Source organism: Hippoglossus stenolepis, chromosome 16 (assembly GCF_022539355.2).
Source record: "Hippoglossus stenolepis isolate QCI-W04-F060 chromosome 16, HSTE1.2, whole genome shotgun sequence".
NCBI lineage: Eukaryota > Metazoa > Chordata > Actinopteri > Pleuronectiformes > Pleuronectidae > Hippoglossus > Hippoglossus stenolepis.
The window spans coordinates 20,588,757-20,604,976 of record NC_061498.1 but is presented as its reverse complement, the minus strand read 5'-3'; the positions used below and the strand labels follow the sequence as shown (position 1 = coordinate 20,604,976).

Genomic DNA, 16,220 nt, shown 5'->3' with positions numbered 1-16,220 from the left:
ATACTATTCATTCTCAGGATAGCACTATTCTTTAAAATACCATCTGCTTCTTAGTTATTAGCAATACAGCTAATACAATTTTGCAATACAAGTCACTATGGATACCAGCTATGTGGGTAAAGGGACCCTCAGTCTTTCCACAGTGTTTGCTGATAAGTGCACTGTAGCCGTTCTTTGATATCAGGATCGTCTTTATGCACTAATTGCACTCTCTTATTAGAGTGCTTCTTATTTATTTGAGCTTCAAGCTTCAGTTGTATAATTCTTAGTTCTATATTGTGGTAAAAATGTAGGGTTCTTCATAGTAGTATAAATCCATTAACAGGCATAATAGATGAACATAAATATAGTCCTTGTATTTCTATCAGAGAAACTTAAATTTTCCTGGTAACCAGCACTGAGCTCAAGAAAAGAAAAACACACACATACAACTCAAACCTGCTCATGCAATCATAAATTCACCTTCAGAGGACAATGACTTAAGTTACTGTACATGAAATGACATAGCAATGGCTCTTTAGCAGGAAACGCTCTAGTTCTTTGGCTGCATCCAATGAATATTATTTCCTCCAGCGGGATAACTCTTCTGACGTAATCTGAAGATATAGAACCACAAAAGCAATGTGCACAACAAGAGTATGAAGTATCTTACAAGGTCACAGCTTTGCGTGCCTCTCTGGACATGTTGGATATACAAAGCAAATGCAATATTTTGATCCCTGACTTGCAACACACAGAAAGGCTCAGGGAATCTCCACCCAGCACCAAACTCCACAGAGACACAGAAACATCCGATGTTCCAATTTTGTCAACCTGGTTTGAGTTGCTGTCATGATGGATAATAAGAAGAGCTTTAAAAACCAGATTGATGACAGTCTTATTGTGAGATGACTGTTAAAGAATAACTTACTGTGTCATGTCATGTGTGTGCATCTTCCTGTGCACATGCAGGTGTTTGTTCATCTGTGGTAAATCACAGAGATGAAATAATCATGCAGTCACTAATCCAAATAAGCTGACCAGTTGTTCTGTCTGCCACCAGCGATTATCAGCCTGTTACAGTTCATTGCTCTGTTGTTGACCTGTGTGCACACGTGTCACTTCTCCGTGTCTCTCACCTCTCCAGGAAAGCCCTGCCCATTGAGGAGATGTTCGGAACCCTGGGAGTCCTCGCTCCCAAAGTGAAGGCGGACCTCCTCCAGCCGGTAGCTGTAACCCAGCGGGCCCCCCGAGATGTTCACCAGGTGGGCTTTGTCGGGCCGCAGGGACACATGCTTCCCTGTGTTGTACATGGTGCCTCCCATCTACAGAGAAACAGACGGAGAGAGAGATGGGAATAAATATATGGCTGTAATTTCTCTGTGCTCCAGAAAAACTAATTCATTTTAACATTAAATTAAATAAGCAGTGTTGAGTTCCTGTAATTGTCCTGTCGTAGAAATAGACTAGGATCAAATTTGATCGCTTTCAAGTCGTAAGTCCAGTCACAAATATGTAAAATCTAATATCAGAAAATCCCGAATTAAATCTCAAATCCTTAATTTCTCAAACCACAAGTCAAATGAGAAGCCGACTTCGTTTCAAAGAATCTCATCCTGCTTTCAGTTACTTCCAGACCAGTTACCTTGTTGAATCTGTTCAGTTCATGTGACTCGTGCCAAGCTTCTCTTTGGCTTCACACACACTGTTGGCCGTCAAAACTGTGCTGCAGCAGGCTGATCACAAATCAGCATATTAAAATTGAAAACATGGCACGAGCATCAAACACACCTCTGATTGAATGAAACCCAGGTTAAACAGTAACCCAGGTTAGTCTGGTGTCAGACAAAAAAAAACGGTTCTTTAACAGCAGCTTGCAGCTTGGCTCCAAGGATGGTATAGAATGACATTTTACAGCCTGTAATGGACTTTAATAAAAGTTGGTAAACACATGTTACCCTTGGGATAAACAGTTATAACTCTGGTAATCCCCTGACCAATAGCAGGTACAAATCACATTGCAATTTCTTGCAATCTGGCTAGCGTGCTAAGAATAATCAGGTAAGGATGCTAAGCTTATCAGGATAGTATGCTGCGCTGTTTGAATTAGCACGATGAGCCAATCAGGTTAGCGGTCCAATGCTAGAATTTAAATAAAAGCAATGCTGTTCCCAAGTATAGCCTCACAGAACCATTAGCATGAACATACAAGAATTGCTTCACTACTTTTCAAGACTTGAAAGGTCAGAGACAGTTTATTTCTACTGAGACAGTACTGACAATAAACTGTCATTGTTGCTTTAGTTATCATTTTTATTTTATTTTATCTTTATTATTTTTTATCATTTTTGTATGGTAGTGTAACATGGGCTTATTACAGACTCCTTTACCGTAATTCCCAAAGTGAGTCATGGTGGTGTGGGTAATCCAATTGCCTCCAGCGTTTGCGGCACCATGGCTCAGTTATATAACTATACCAGTTGACAAAGTGCAGAATTGAAACAGTAGGGTGTGTGTTGATGTATGACGAGGTTTACTTCCACTACTTTTTAATATTTCCTATGGAGGCTTAAGTGGAACAACAGGACACTTCTGCTTTTCACTCTGCATATTAATGTCATGTTATACTCGAGGCAGCGTATGCTGTCAGCGGGGAAATACTCGAGTGCTGTCTTGGTTTTTATTTCATGAAGGAGAAAATGAAAATGTGCATATCATATTTAACTGAATTACTATGTAATGGGCCTGGAAACCTATTTAGACTGATCCATGGACCTCTTGAAGGGCTTACGCTGTCCTACTTCACACACAGCCAGCCAACCACAAAGGAAGCCCACAAGGCTGCAGCTTAATCAGCAACTCCTGCTGTGGCTGCAGCAGAAATAGTTAGCACTAATGTTAACCTTGAACTCGAGTCCAAGATGAACATTCAGAATAAGTCTGCTTTGTCCACTTTTCTCAATTCTTTTGGTGACTTTCAAGGTGAAGTAAAATGCGTAAGACAGGGGTAAAGGGTTGCTGTTTAGTTACCTTGGCTGTACAACATACATAATACTGCAGTCCTGGAAAGAGAGTGGGAATAAAGATCTTTCCTAGAGATTTGCCCACCAGTACAGTAACACTTTACATAGTTAGTTTGTAGAATGATTCATGGAATAGGGACATCAACATTTATATAGTTGTCTAATCTTATAATTGTTATTTACACCGGGTTACATCTGATTCTTTGGTGATATTGTTTGAGTCAAAGAACACAAACAAAGGCTGTATGAAAGAAAACTGAGCATTAATAAATGGGGTAACTGGTGTTAATTGCAGGTCAGTTTGCACAATCACTGCAGTGACGCAAGTTAACACAGAAGACAAGTTTAAAAGCATAACGATTTGCTTCAGGCTCTGTTCATTGGTTCATATGGTGAGTAATATGCAGGACATCATGTGGCATACACAGCTGGATTAATTAAAATAGAAGCGTATCTGTTCTGTCAGTTGCACACACGACTGCAGAACATGTCTGGAGCACCTCTGGCTAAGACACAATATTGTGTTTACTATCTTTCATGTTGTAACAAGGCTTAAGCTAAGACCTAAGATTTGGTGTCATGAACAGAAACTAGATAAAAGTGTCCTAAAGAAAGCGACAAACACTAAATGACAAACACTAAAACTAAAACTAAATCTAAATGAAAAGCATCTGGGGGATATGCATACTCTTCACGTGCTGTATATACCACAATCAGGCAATGCTAACTTTCATCAATCATTTCATAATGATGTCATCACTACAATGATTTAAAATCATATTTCCTGTTTACCTGCCCTTTGCTTTGTTCTTGCTTCCTTATACAACACATTCCTCTGCATTTCTAACACACATAGGACTAATAAAGCAATCCTGCTTGCGTGGATTAAAACAGCTTCTCCTATTGCTCACATGACTCCAGAGCCGCATGTTGTCACTTTCTCACAATGCCCCCTGGCAATTCACATAAACCATTAATGCACATTACCTGCATACCAACCATATTCATCATAAATTTTTTATGATGCTCGCTATATTCACATATTCATTAGTGCTGTTTGTATATAATAAATTAGGGGAAAGCACTCAGCCACAGTTTAATCATGACATGCCACTGCTGGGGTGGGATGAAATTAAGCTATTACTCACCAGCCTGAATTCTATTCACAGGATAATCCTTAAAGAAAACTGTTTTAATGAGGATTAAACATCTAAAAATGACCAAGTTATTTCACTCCTCCTTGTGATTCAAAGACAGGTTCCGCTACAAATAGCACAGAGGCTGAGCACAAGACATATTTAATGTAGCAGGTTTCATGTAAGAACATTTTAAGATTTTTTTCTTAAAAGCTCTCATACTTTTTGACTTGTTTGTACAAGTGTTCTAAGTTGGATTTCGCCAACAATGCTGTAGATTGTTTGTTTCAACCTGATGAATGCCATCTGTTCGTGTGGAGTTGTGTATTTTAGAGATTAGCTGTAAAATGTTAGCTGTTCTGATTCACCCACAGTAATGCCAACCAAGAGCACAGTCTCAGTAGCAACAGCAGTAATTTTAAGAGATCTAAAAAGTACAAAATGAGATTTCTACAGCTGTGTACATAGATAACCAAATACATTTTATTAGAGGTGAATTTACACTGTCACTGTTCAGCATGTTCACCTAGACAGCTACCTGTGTAAAGACCCTTGGGTAGCCATGGCTGAAAGACATTTGAACTGGCCCCGAATGACCTGATTATACATTTCAGTTCCATTATTGGCCTGTCTTCACCCAAGAACCAACCAATACTCGAGAGCTGAAATGATTACATGATTATTTACTGACAAAAAATTAAGTGGCAAAAATGTTGTTTGTCAATTAATCATAAAAGCAAATTAAAAACATTCACTGGTACGAGCTTTTAAAAACATGAAGATTTTCCACTTTATATGGTTGTAAACACAACACTAATGGGTTTCTGACAGTTGATTAGTCAGCAAAACAAAATTGAGTGTGTTAACTTAACCTTCAGGGATTAACGATGGGCATTTTCAGACATTTTATAGACCAAACAGTCAAACCAATTATTCATGAAAATAACTGTCAAATGCACTGAAAATAAAAAAAATTGTTGTTTGGAGCCTTACAGCCCCAACAGAATGCAACAACTCTGTGATTGGTGGACTAGGTACTATTGCCTCTACCTATTCCTGAAGTGCAAATGGAGCCCAATGAGGCCAAAAGAGAAGGAACAGACTACTTCAAGCTTACAGAAAGGCTACAGTAACTCAGGTTACCAACTATGTTGAAAAGAGCACCTCAGAATCAGAATCTGGGTTTATTGCCAAGTCGGTTTAAACATACAAGGAATTTGCTTTGGTGTGTTTACTGCTGAAGTTTAGTGCTAGTGTTTAGTACTAAAGTATGTAAACAATAAAAAGAGAATTGTGCAATATGTTGTAAAAACTAGAGGAGAATTAATGAACAAGATGTCAAAACTTGAGGTGGATGGTCTGCAACAGCAGAGACCATGTCAGCTAAGATCAGAAATGTGACAGTTGAGGACTGAACCTGGTCTGATGCATCTAGATTTCTGCTGAGGCTGTAGATGGTCGATGCCAATTTGGCATCAACAACATGAATCCATGGAGCCAACCTGCCTCGTGTCAACACTCCGGACTGCTGGTGGTGGTGTGATGGTGTGAGGACTGTGTTCTTGACACCCTTTGGGCCCTTAACACCAATCAATAGATGTTTATCACAGTCTATACGAGTGTTGTTGCTTACCACGTTAATGCCTTAATGGCTATTATCTTCTAATGGCTTCTTCCAGCAGGATAATGTTCCATGTCACAACGTAAAAGCCTTAAACTGGTTTCATGAACACAACAGTGAACACAACACCTTCAGTGCCATTTGAGATGTGGTAGAACAGGAGATCAGCAGCTTGAATGTGCAGCTGACAAATCTGCAGAAATGATGAGATGCACTCACGTCAACATGGAAACGGATCTCCGAGGAAGGTTTCCAACATCATTTGGAATCAATGACTTGAAGAACTGAGGCAGCGGCCACAGATGAGCAACATAGAACTTAACAGCGCACGTGATTTTTCACATCTTTTAACAAAACTGCATTGGATGACGGGGTTGTTGCACAGCAGTTGGGATTTGGCAATTGTGCGTGGGAGCTCCCTGCACTGGATTGAGGAAAACAAATCAAACATATTCCCTGTAATTGAGTACAAACAGGTTAAAGCTGTTTGATGTGAAAACCCAACCAGAGTCAGAGAAATCTTCAAAGCCTTCATCTGTTTTCTGTCAAACGTATAATAGAATCAAATATCTGGAGAGAGAGCGTCAAGACAGGAGGCTGAACAGAGAAAGAGACAAAACATAGGCGAAGGGAAAAAAAGGTACGAGGAAAAAAACTGATATACTGGGTCATTGCAGCTCACATTGGATGAAACTATCAACTGAACACATTATTTCTTCTCCTTTTTCTGAGCTGAACAATCAGAACCATGGATGTATTGAAGGGTTTCTCCACAAGTATTGCACTTTCAACACTTGGGGGTGGCTGTGGCTCAAGAGGTAGAGCAGGTTCTCCACTAACCAGAGGGTTGGCGGCTCAATTTCGTGTCCTTGGGCTTGACAGCTGTGCTTGCAGTGAATTGTCTGTAGTGGAGAAAGTGCCACACCTAGATGCACTCTAAAAATGTTTGTGTGAATGGGCGAATGGCAAAGCTGTACTGTAAAGGACTGATATAGTCAAAGTAAAAAGCTATATAAATACAGACCATTTACCATTTTACCATTGAGCTATGCCTGGGCCTCACTGGCTGTGGTTGTGCCACAGAACAACTTGCTTTTCATTCCCCCACCAATTTAACAGATTAGAGCAGCCACACCAGCTGCAGTTCAGCCGCGCTGCTCTTTAGAGATTCGTGGTCTCGCAGATTTTCTCCATGTTTGACACGTGGTTCACAGCACAATAATGAATAGTGATAATTATCTTTCAGCACAGTTTCAATGACTGTCTCTTGAAAATGTCACAGACATTTGCAACACTTCCTGAAGCCTAACCATTTCAAAATAAAAGCACTCAAGCATTTCAGTTGACTGAATCTATTTGTTTACAAATGTTTTTTATGCAGGAGTGGAAGATGCACAGCTTCATACTGTATAGTGCTGGTATTTAAAGACTACTCTTATACAAGAAAATGTGGTAGTTATACAAGAAACCTCACAAAGGCTTCAGTTATATTAAAAATTAACATAAAAAACTTCAGGTGATGGGCAGTAGTCACTCACTCACTCACTCACTCACTATTTTACTATAAATGGAACCATGCTCTAAATCCAGCAATGCTACAGATATGAAGGCATGCAGTAGATATGAAGCCATACAGTAGTTTTCAAATTTCTCTAGATTTTGACCATGTCTTGTTATACTTGGCTTTAGCCTGCTCCCTCTGCCTGTTACCAACCACTGCCAGTGAGTGCATTAAAACATGTGTTATCCAATCTGTAATGTATACAACAAAACCCCTGTGTATTATTAAGTTGAAGTGTGAGGTGTTTGATGTTAAAAGGGAGTTTTTCTTCCCCACTGTTGCCAAGTGCTTGCTCATTGGGGGAACTGTCTCTTTCTGGTCTATTTCTAATGTTATAATGTAACCTTACTCTGTAAACTGAATTACATTGAACCACCAAGAAAGTGCAGCGGTCGACCTCTAAAAATGAATCATAATTTTGTTATTGATGTAACCTTGCGAGGGAAAACAGAACGGTAAGTGCTTCTGACTTGGCACAAGGGTTACCTGTGGAAATTGGTGTTTCAGTGACTGATCAGAGTGAAGGACTTTTCATGAAGTAAACAGACTACGTCCAATAAGGAAACCATTGCTCACAATACAGAATAAAACTGTGAGACAAAACAAACATTGCCAAAGTGTATGAAAATAAGTCTGGTGAATGTTGGCAGAAAATTATTCGGTCAGATGAAACCAAAATAAACCTGTTTGGATCAGATGGAGTCCAACATGTTTGCTGTGGCCCGGACTAACACTGTGACTATGTAGTGCCAACTGTGTAGGTGGGAGTGTGCTGATATAGGGCTGCATGAGTTTAAAAGGTGTGGAGATGACATTATACAAAAGTTAATCATCTGGAGATACCCTAAATAATATTCTGGTGAAACTCCATCTATTCATATATATTTTTGCATACTTGTACTTTTATCTAACCTAACCATCAAAACTAAATGCCTGACCCCAACCCTAACCTCAACCTACTTTAACCCTAAAACCAAGTCTTAACCCTGAAATAGCTCATTATAAGTGGGTCAGAAAGTGAGAACTGACCATAATATCCTCACACACACACACACACACACACACGCGCACACACACACGCGCACGCACGCACGCGCACACACACACACACACACACACACAGTATTTGGGTTGCCAAAATTTGATTAACAACTCAGTGGAAGCATGTAGCTCTTCCATGATAATCTGTGACTTGCAGTGCACTCGAGCAAAAGTTTAGACAGGAGGAATCAATCGAAATATAAAATTATTTGTTCATAAATATTGGTCACATTTATTTATAATAAAGGCATCAAGCCTTTACTAAAACCTTTACTAAAATGCTTGTATAAATAAATCATATTTCACCAGCGCAAAATATGTTAAATATCATGAATCCAGAGTTCATCCCAAATTATATGCAGTGCACACTTTTTAAATTGGGCAAATTGTGTCATGAACTTTTGTGGCAATGAGTCTTATTATAGCCTTGAATTATAAAGTCAAGCAGCAATTTATAGAGAATGTTGCTTCCTATCTAAATCACACCTGGGGGGATCTCAGAGCACCTCCAGTGTTGCAATGGTACATTTCTGGATTTGGGGCACAGTTCCCTGAATGTTGGTGCTTCCCCTCCTATGTGCTTTGTCCTCAGACTGAACTGAGATTTTCCCGACCCATTTGTTAATGCTGGAATCTGGCAATGCCAGGCTAGTAACTGCTGACTCAGGTTGTACATTGGTGCCAGGGTCACTAATGAAGAAAATCAAACACACAAACACACAAAATGGTCACAAATTCACATTTAAAAATATCATGAAATATGGTGTATTAACAGCAGCAGTAACACTCAATAACTCATTTACAGTAACCTAATACAATAACCTGTATTTTTCCACAATGCTTATTTCCATTTGGAATATATTAACAGAACTTGTAGACTTTATTTTTTTTTCTGAGAACAATGGTCAAATGTCAAAAAAATAAATTATGAATGGATTAATTAGACGTTTTGTGATTTACAGACACTGCTTTCTGTCACTCCTTGTCTTGGGAGTACATACTGTATAAAAAACACATCATTTAATTAATTTAGTACAGCCTATGCTCATTTTTGTAGCTGCTGATATTTTAACTAACAGGATGAAATGATGACGTATATAAGAAACAAAACAATAGAGAATTATATTAACATATACAGTAATATCTTTTTTGCACTTGGTGGTTATGTTTCTCTCGGGTAGTCAGTGGCAATAAAAAGGAAACAGATGGGAGAGAGTAGAGCTGCCTTATATAATTATAGGAATGTGATGGATTATTATTGTTTAAATTCAAATGTTGTAATAAAAAGGAGAAATACCAGCATCAAAAAACATCCTAATACAACACAATAAGGAATAATTGAAAGAGAAACAGATACTGACAAAGAGAACGAATCCGGAATCAGTCAAACAATGACAAGAAGGAAAGAGACAAAGACAAATAAATAGCAGAGCCGTCACAGAGGAAAGCAGAATAATACTGAAAACAGACAAATATGATGAAGAGAAACAGAACGAGGAAAGAGAGGTATAGGTAGGATGGACGGATATAGAAAAGGGTTCAGAAGAGCTGTGGCTCCTGATAAATGTTAAGGAAAATGAAATGCTAATATTTAAGAGGAAAAGTGATCAGTCCCACCTGGACCATGGCTGTAATAGACCCCTGCATAATGCATGTAACCCAAATGAGCACACAGTGAGGGCCAAGGTTTTAATTTAAGCCCTCTGCTTTGTCGGTGTCTATTAGAGACAAGCTCCCTGGCTATTCCTCTGCGGGTTTAATTATCACAATAGCGGAAAGTGAGTAGATAGTTCTGCTTTGCTAGCGCTTTTATAGCTTCATGCTGCTGGGGGCCAATCATATCCAACAAATCCCAGCTGCACACTCGTGAAAAAGAGACACAATGCTACAGGGCTGAGCATCTCTTACTTGGCTAATCCCCACTTCAAACTCACATCCTAAAGATGAAAAGAACAGTGTTGTATATACTGTCATTGTGAAGTTACAAAACTAGGTGTGGAAAAAAGACTCAACGCTTTTGGAAGTCAGCCATTTTCCAATTCGGTATTGGAAAGGGTTTCAAAATGAATGTTGGATTTGGATGATAATACCTGGAAGTGAAGGTATAATAATTTGGTCATGCATCAGCAAATCTAGATTTTCATTTTCATTTTGAAGTTGCCAGCATAGATCTATAACTAAGAACATTGATGTATGAAGTAAAAGCTTCAGGTTTTTCACCTTGCTGATGTAGGCTACTAAATGCCAAGTTTCAAAATGAATATGCTAAATTACAAATCTATTATGGAAAAACCCAAGTCAATACGCAGCGCATTGGAAATCAAACCTTTTTGTGCATCTGTAGCAATTCTGTATTGGTTTTGAAAAACGTTTTAAATGATCACATTTAGAAGTCAGAATGTTGGAATTCAAAGTCAACCGATATGTCTTCTAAATTCCATATCTATAGTAATTAGAGTTAGATGGAGTTTCAGTATGATAAATGGAAAGTAAAATCTCTGTGTAACTATACATCCAAAAACCCATGCCACTAATGGAGCGACGCCTGCAAGCTAGTTCAGGCAGCTAACTCGAGCTGCGCTGCTCCAATCACGTGACATCCACCTCGTGACATACATCATGTGACGTACCTCACTCTCCACAATCATCTATGATACACACCCACCTTATTAGGCAGTCTGTTTAAACAGAAAAAATGTCCCATCACTCCCTTTGCTTGCCCCACTGCTGCGTCAGTGTTGCTGCCAGTTGCTTCAGCCCCTCCACCACCCCAGCATCCAGCTGTAGGCTCCGACAGGGGGGGTTACAAGTATTTGCTCATCACTCCCATCATATCTATGTAATCATATCGGGGGGATTGGCTGGAGTCGGAGACTAGACGCCAAACACTAACCTGTTCTACTGTTGCAATAAACATTTGAACGTGAGTTGACTGACTGAAATGGGATTTTGCTTCAATGTGCAACATACAGGCATCACATGAAGTTCCCAATTCTATTTTGACCTCCACACATTGGATTTGGCAGTTGACATATATAGAAGACAGTGTATTCATTTTGAAAGACACTTTCAGCTATTTCACCTTCTAAATATTTATGTAGATTCCATGTCTATATCTTTAAGCTTTTCAATTCACAGATTAACTTTACAGCAAGCTATTAAAGCTATTAACTTTGGTTTTAGAAGACACATATCAAAGTATTTATTCCTTCACATCAACTATGCTCACTTTCAAAGCCAATGCAACCACCTCTAAATACAATATGGATGTTCACCATGCAATATACAGCTCCGAATCCTTCTATGTTTCGAAAGTTGGTGCAAGTTGTGTAGGTATTGATTTTGGAAAGTCTTTCATCCTCCAGAACTTGAATACTGACTTTAAAAATCAATGTGTACGGCTCCAAATTCTAATGGAAGTTCCAAATTCAGCAGGCTATGTAAGGATATGGCTATTTTCTAAGTCTTAAAACTAGTCAGGTCCACATGTGAGACTTGAGATTTTACTTTACTGCTGCAATCATTCCTCCTGTTCATACTAATGAACTTAATGTACTTTCAGTGCAGTGCAATGAATACAGGCTTCTTTCTTTTTGTTACCAAAGAGTGTAACTTTGGAAGCTATTCACTTGATTTGTGTAACCTTCAGCCAGAGTGGAGCTATGAATGTCTGCTTATTAGCTTTAAAGTATAAAACTGTTCCAGCAGTTATTCATGTCCAAAGCAATCTGCTCGTCTTCAGCTAAATCCCTCATTAGACATTAAATAGCTTCACTGTGTAACTTGTAGTTATTTGTTTGTCCACATATATTTATTGGGTGACGGTGCCACTGCAATCATACACTAACAAGCTGCTCTTTGCAATTTGTAGGATTTACAATCAGGCCCTTTTTTTATATCTGCTCTTTTTACACAATGAGTGCATCTCAGTGTTCTGGATTCACTGCCCTCTGGGTATTCATAGACTCGAAAATCCTCAAGGCCAAACAGCATCAAACTGCTGTTTTCCATACCATTCAAATGTGAATTTGCCTCAAGGGCTTTTAGTTGAAAGTGTATAGGTCTGTAGAATCTCTGCGTCTTAGGGTCATGAAGTCTCATGGGCATTTATGTTATTTACACCCATGTATTAATAACTGTTCTATGTATTGTTAATGGCCACAGTCACTAAACTCTGAGATGGTAGTTGATCATAGATTGCACCAGCACTGATGAATAATTACCAAAATACTTTGAACATCCAGGCCTTCAGACACAACCACCTCCTTTCCAGTGGCTAATTTAACCCTTGTAAACTTTTATGTCTCATAATATCCATCCATCCATCCATCCATCCATCCATCATCCATAATATTATAACAAATATACAATGCATAATAACACAGCACTAATATTTACCTTACAAAATGTACTGCTAAATGTAGATGTCATGCCTCTTGATCCTAATACTTTTTCTTCCTAATAATTTTTCCACTCAACAATATCAAAATGTGTGAAAAAGTGGATGTATCAGCATGCCGACCCCATATCTGCTTTAAAATATGGTCCTGGTAATCATCTTCTTTACAGACGCGCATGCTGTGGGCAGAATTGATTTCCTGTCTGCAATGCAAAAATGTCATTTTCGCATAGAGAGCCAGTGTAGTGCATATCACACCATGTCTGGTATAGAAAGTGCTGCTGACGTCACAGGCGTGGTGAAGGGGTTTGATTGGATGACATTTGGAAAGAGTATATATTCCTCTACAGTTGAATTGGTCCATGCAAAGGAGAAAAATATTAATTTTTAACTTTTAGTTTTGGTCCACTTCGTTGCTATCACTACACTGACAGGTAACTTATAATGGTGATGCCATTTTGCATTATTTGTGCTACATGTTGGGATTTCAGAGAGGTCATGCTCCACTAGGCATGGCTGTGGTAGTCTGCAAACAGCAGGGGTCTGGGTTCGATCCCCGGCTCCTCTTGTCTATACGTCAAAGTGTCCTCGAACAAGACACAAGTTGCCCCCCGGCTCACACCTTGTATGTAAGCTCTGCTGCTAGAAGTGGGTGAATGAGAGGTGAATTGTAATGCACTTTGTCTGTTACAATAGAAAAGCAAATAAAGCCATTCTAATATTTATTTATATTCTCTAATGTTTGTGACACCAGAAGGGAAAACACTGATAATACATTAATTGTAAAGTCTGCTACTGAATTGTGTGTGTCATAAAAAGGAACAGACGGAGAAAAAATGTGTTACAAGCAGTGTTGTAGCATCATATATGTGGACAGTTACTGTGAGGTCGCTGTTTCAGTTGTTAGAATATGTTAGGGCAGAACCACGAGAAATCATATTTTTAACTTTTTAAATCCCTGAATAACGTTATGTTTACAGTTGACAGAAAAGTTCAGTTTTCTCCCTTGGTCTGGACCAAATGACCCAAATACAGGTGTGAAAGTTGTTTGTCTACAATCAGAAAGAAGCAGATACATGTGTCAGCCGTGTTAACATCACACTCATACTGAGCCATCTGTGTCCAACTTGTCTTCTGCTGCTTTATGCTAAAAAGGGGCTGAGGGAGAGCATGTAATGTATGCATGTGTGTGTGTGTGTGTGTGTGTGTGTGTGTGTGTGTGTGTGTGTGTGTGTGTGTGTGTGTGTGTGTGTGTGTGTGTGTGTGTGTGTGTGTGTGTGTGTGTGTGTGTGCAAGGCAGACAGGCTGTCGAAATGATTAATTCCCTGTTTGAATGACCCCGTGTTCATCTCTGTCTACTTGCATCCACCCTTATTCGCATCCTTCTTTTTTCTTTCACAGCCTCGTGGCTTGTTCTCTACTTCAATCACTGCTTCCCTTGACCTGGTCTTCCTTTTCTATTTTCCCTCATTTTATTTCACTTGGTCCACTTTCCCATTCTTTCTTGTGACCAATGACTGAATATTCTGAATATACCCCCCCCACCCCTGGCAGCAGCAGTTAACACTCCATGTTAGTGAATGAGTCATGGGCGTAAACTAAATAAAAATCGCATCTCTATGCTCAAATGTCAAATTTTCGGAATAAACACAAAGATAAAATTGTTTATAATTTATAAATAGTTCAAGAGGGAATGAGCTTGACTTCAGCCCCTGTTCACTACAACAGGTGTGAACAGATGCATAGGCCTTATGTAAGGATCTCATTTGGACTTAATGAGACCCTAAATGTTCAAGCTCCTCAACTGAGTTAATGCACTGCTTCACTTGGGTGGGCCTGCATGTCTTTATTAATGTGTGAATACAATGATGATTACCATAAAAAAATGTATGTAAATTCATCTTGTGAACTTCTAAGCAACAAAGAAATCTGTTGCTGACAGCGGGAGCCAAAACAGCCAATCTGTTGTGAAACAGCTTCTGAGGAAAAGCACTTAGAGGAAGCTCGAGCACGAGAGAGGCTGGCCTGGATAGCACACAGGTGCACACCACATTACACTGTGCTACTAACACATACACAAAGTCTAATTTTATTTTTTTACTGTAACCTGCATATACACCCACAGGCTATCTTCCATAGCTGCGCAAACACACGCTCTCACATTTGCCCTCAGTTTTTGCCGTCATCGCTCTCACACAAACGCACTCTCACCACATAAATGCTTTCCCATCTCTATCCATCTCGCTCTCACCCTGCGTACTCTCAAACACACACTCGCCAGGACAGATGGCTATGCTATGTTCTCTTGCTCAGCAGATGCACAAGAGCATTAATCACGAAACAAGACTCATACAGAGGATTTAACTCTTACTGCAGTTGCGCTGCTTCCTATAAAGAGAGCAGACCAGATTAATTTGTGTCTCGAAGATCACTGACAGTCAGGTCCTCTCCAATAGTGCAGACGCAGACATGCCAGATCTGACCAAAAGGAATTGGTTATTTTAGGATTAATTTGATATATGAGACAGAATACTGCAAACTCAAGTTGATGGGGAGAAAAGCAGATAAAAAGACCAAATCTTGCCAAAGCCTGATGACTTAATATACTGCTATAAAATATTCTAGCAATGTATTTACATTGGCCTGACACAGTGCAGTAATAATGACAAATCAAATTCACCAACTCTGTGTTCCTGTGTAGCTCAGAAGATTAAAACAGGCAGAATTGACAGTATTCCTCACACCAGGTGCTGCCGCAGTCAAATTTATGCATACATGGTAATGTGAGACTGTTTGGTTAAAAATGGCATGTGATTAGTTCAACTCTGGCCAGTAGCCTGATCAGTTGGCACTCACACTCAGTCAGTTCCCTGGGATAGTTTCTTGTGTATGATGGAGAACTGCTGTTCAGAAATGCTGGGCAGGGAAAAATGAATGCAAGGAACAGAAAGGTGTGGAAGGAAAACAGGTCCAGAAAATTTGGTAGATGTTTTATATGCTTAATGTTTATATTTAAGCACGGTTCACAGTCACAGTAAGCACAAGTCCATTCTGGGAAAATCCTCCTTAGATCCTGAGCAACCAGTGTGAAGGTTACAGGCGGTGTTTTAATCACCTGATCTCCCTCTGCCCTTCCTCAGTAAATGTACCTGCCACCAAAACCCTTTTAAAGACATTCAGAGGGTGGATGTTGAATTGACTGTATCTTGCATTGTTGTGTTAAATGGGAAAACCATAATTTCATATTCATATTTCATCAAATTAAGGGGTTAGGAATGAATTTTAGAAAATGGTTGGTACCAATGCTGCCAATAGGCAACACACATTGGTGGCACATGTAAACTATTTGCTCATCTGTCCCACGCTCCACCAAGGTATTACCTGTTATTTCTCCCTTTCTACAGTTGATCTGACTCAATAGCAGCCCACTTTCCACCAATAGCAACCTCCACTGGATGAG

At 39.4% G+C, this 16,220-nt stretch overlaps 1 protein-coding gene across 1 annotated transcript in view; it reads right to left on the bottom strand.

Moving 5' to 3' along the window:
* LOC124854939 (carbonic anhydrase-related protein 10-like) overlaps window positions 1–16,220 on the bottom strand; it is a 106,190-nt gene that overhangs the window by 19,131 nt on the left and 70,839 nt on the right. The window contains exon 4 of the mRNA XM_047343710.1: window positions 1,119–1,304. Within this exon, the coding sequence (XP_047199666.1) occupies window positions 1,119–1,304 (186 nt within the window). The remainder of the gene's footprint in view (window positions 1–1,118; window positions 1,305–16,220) is intronic.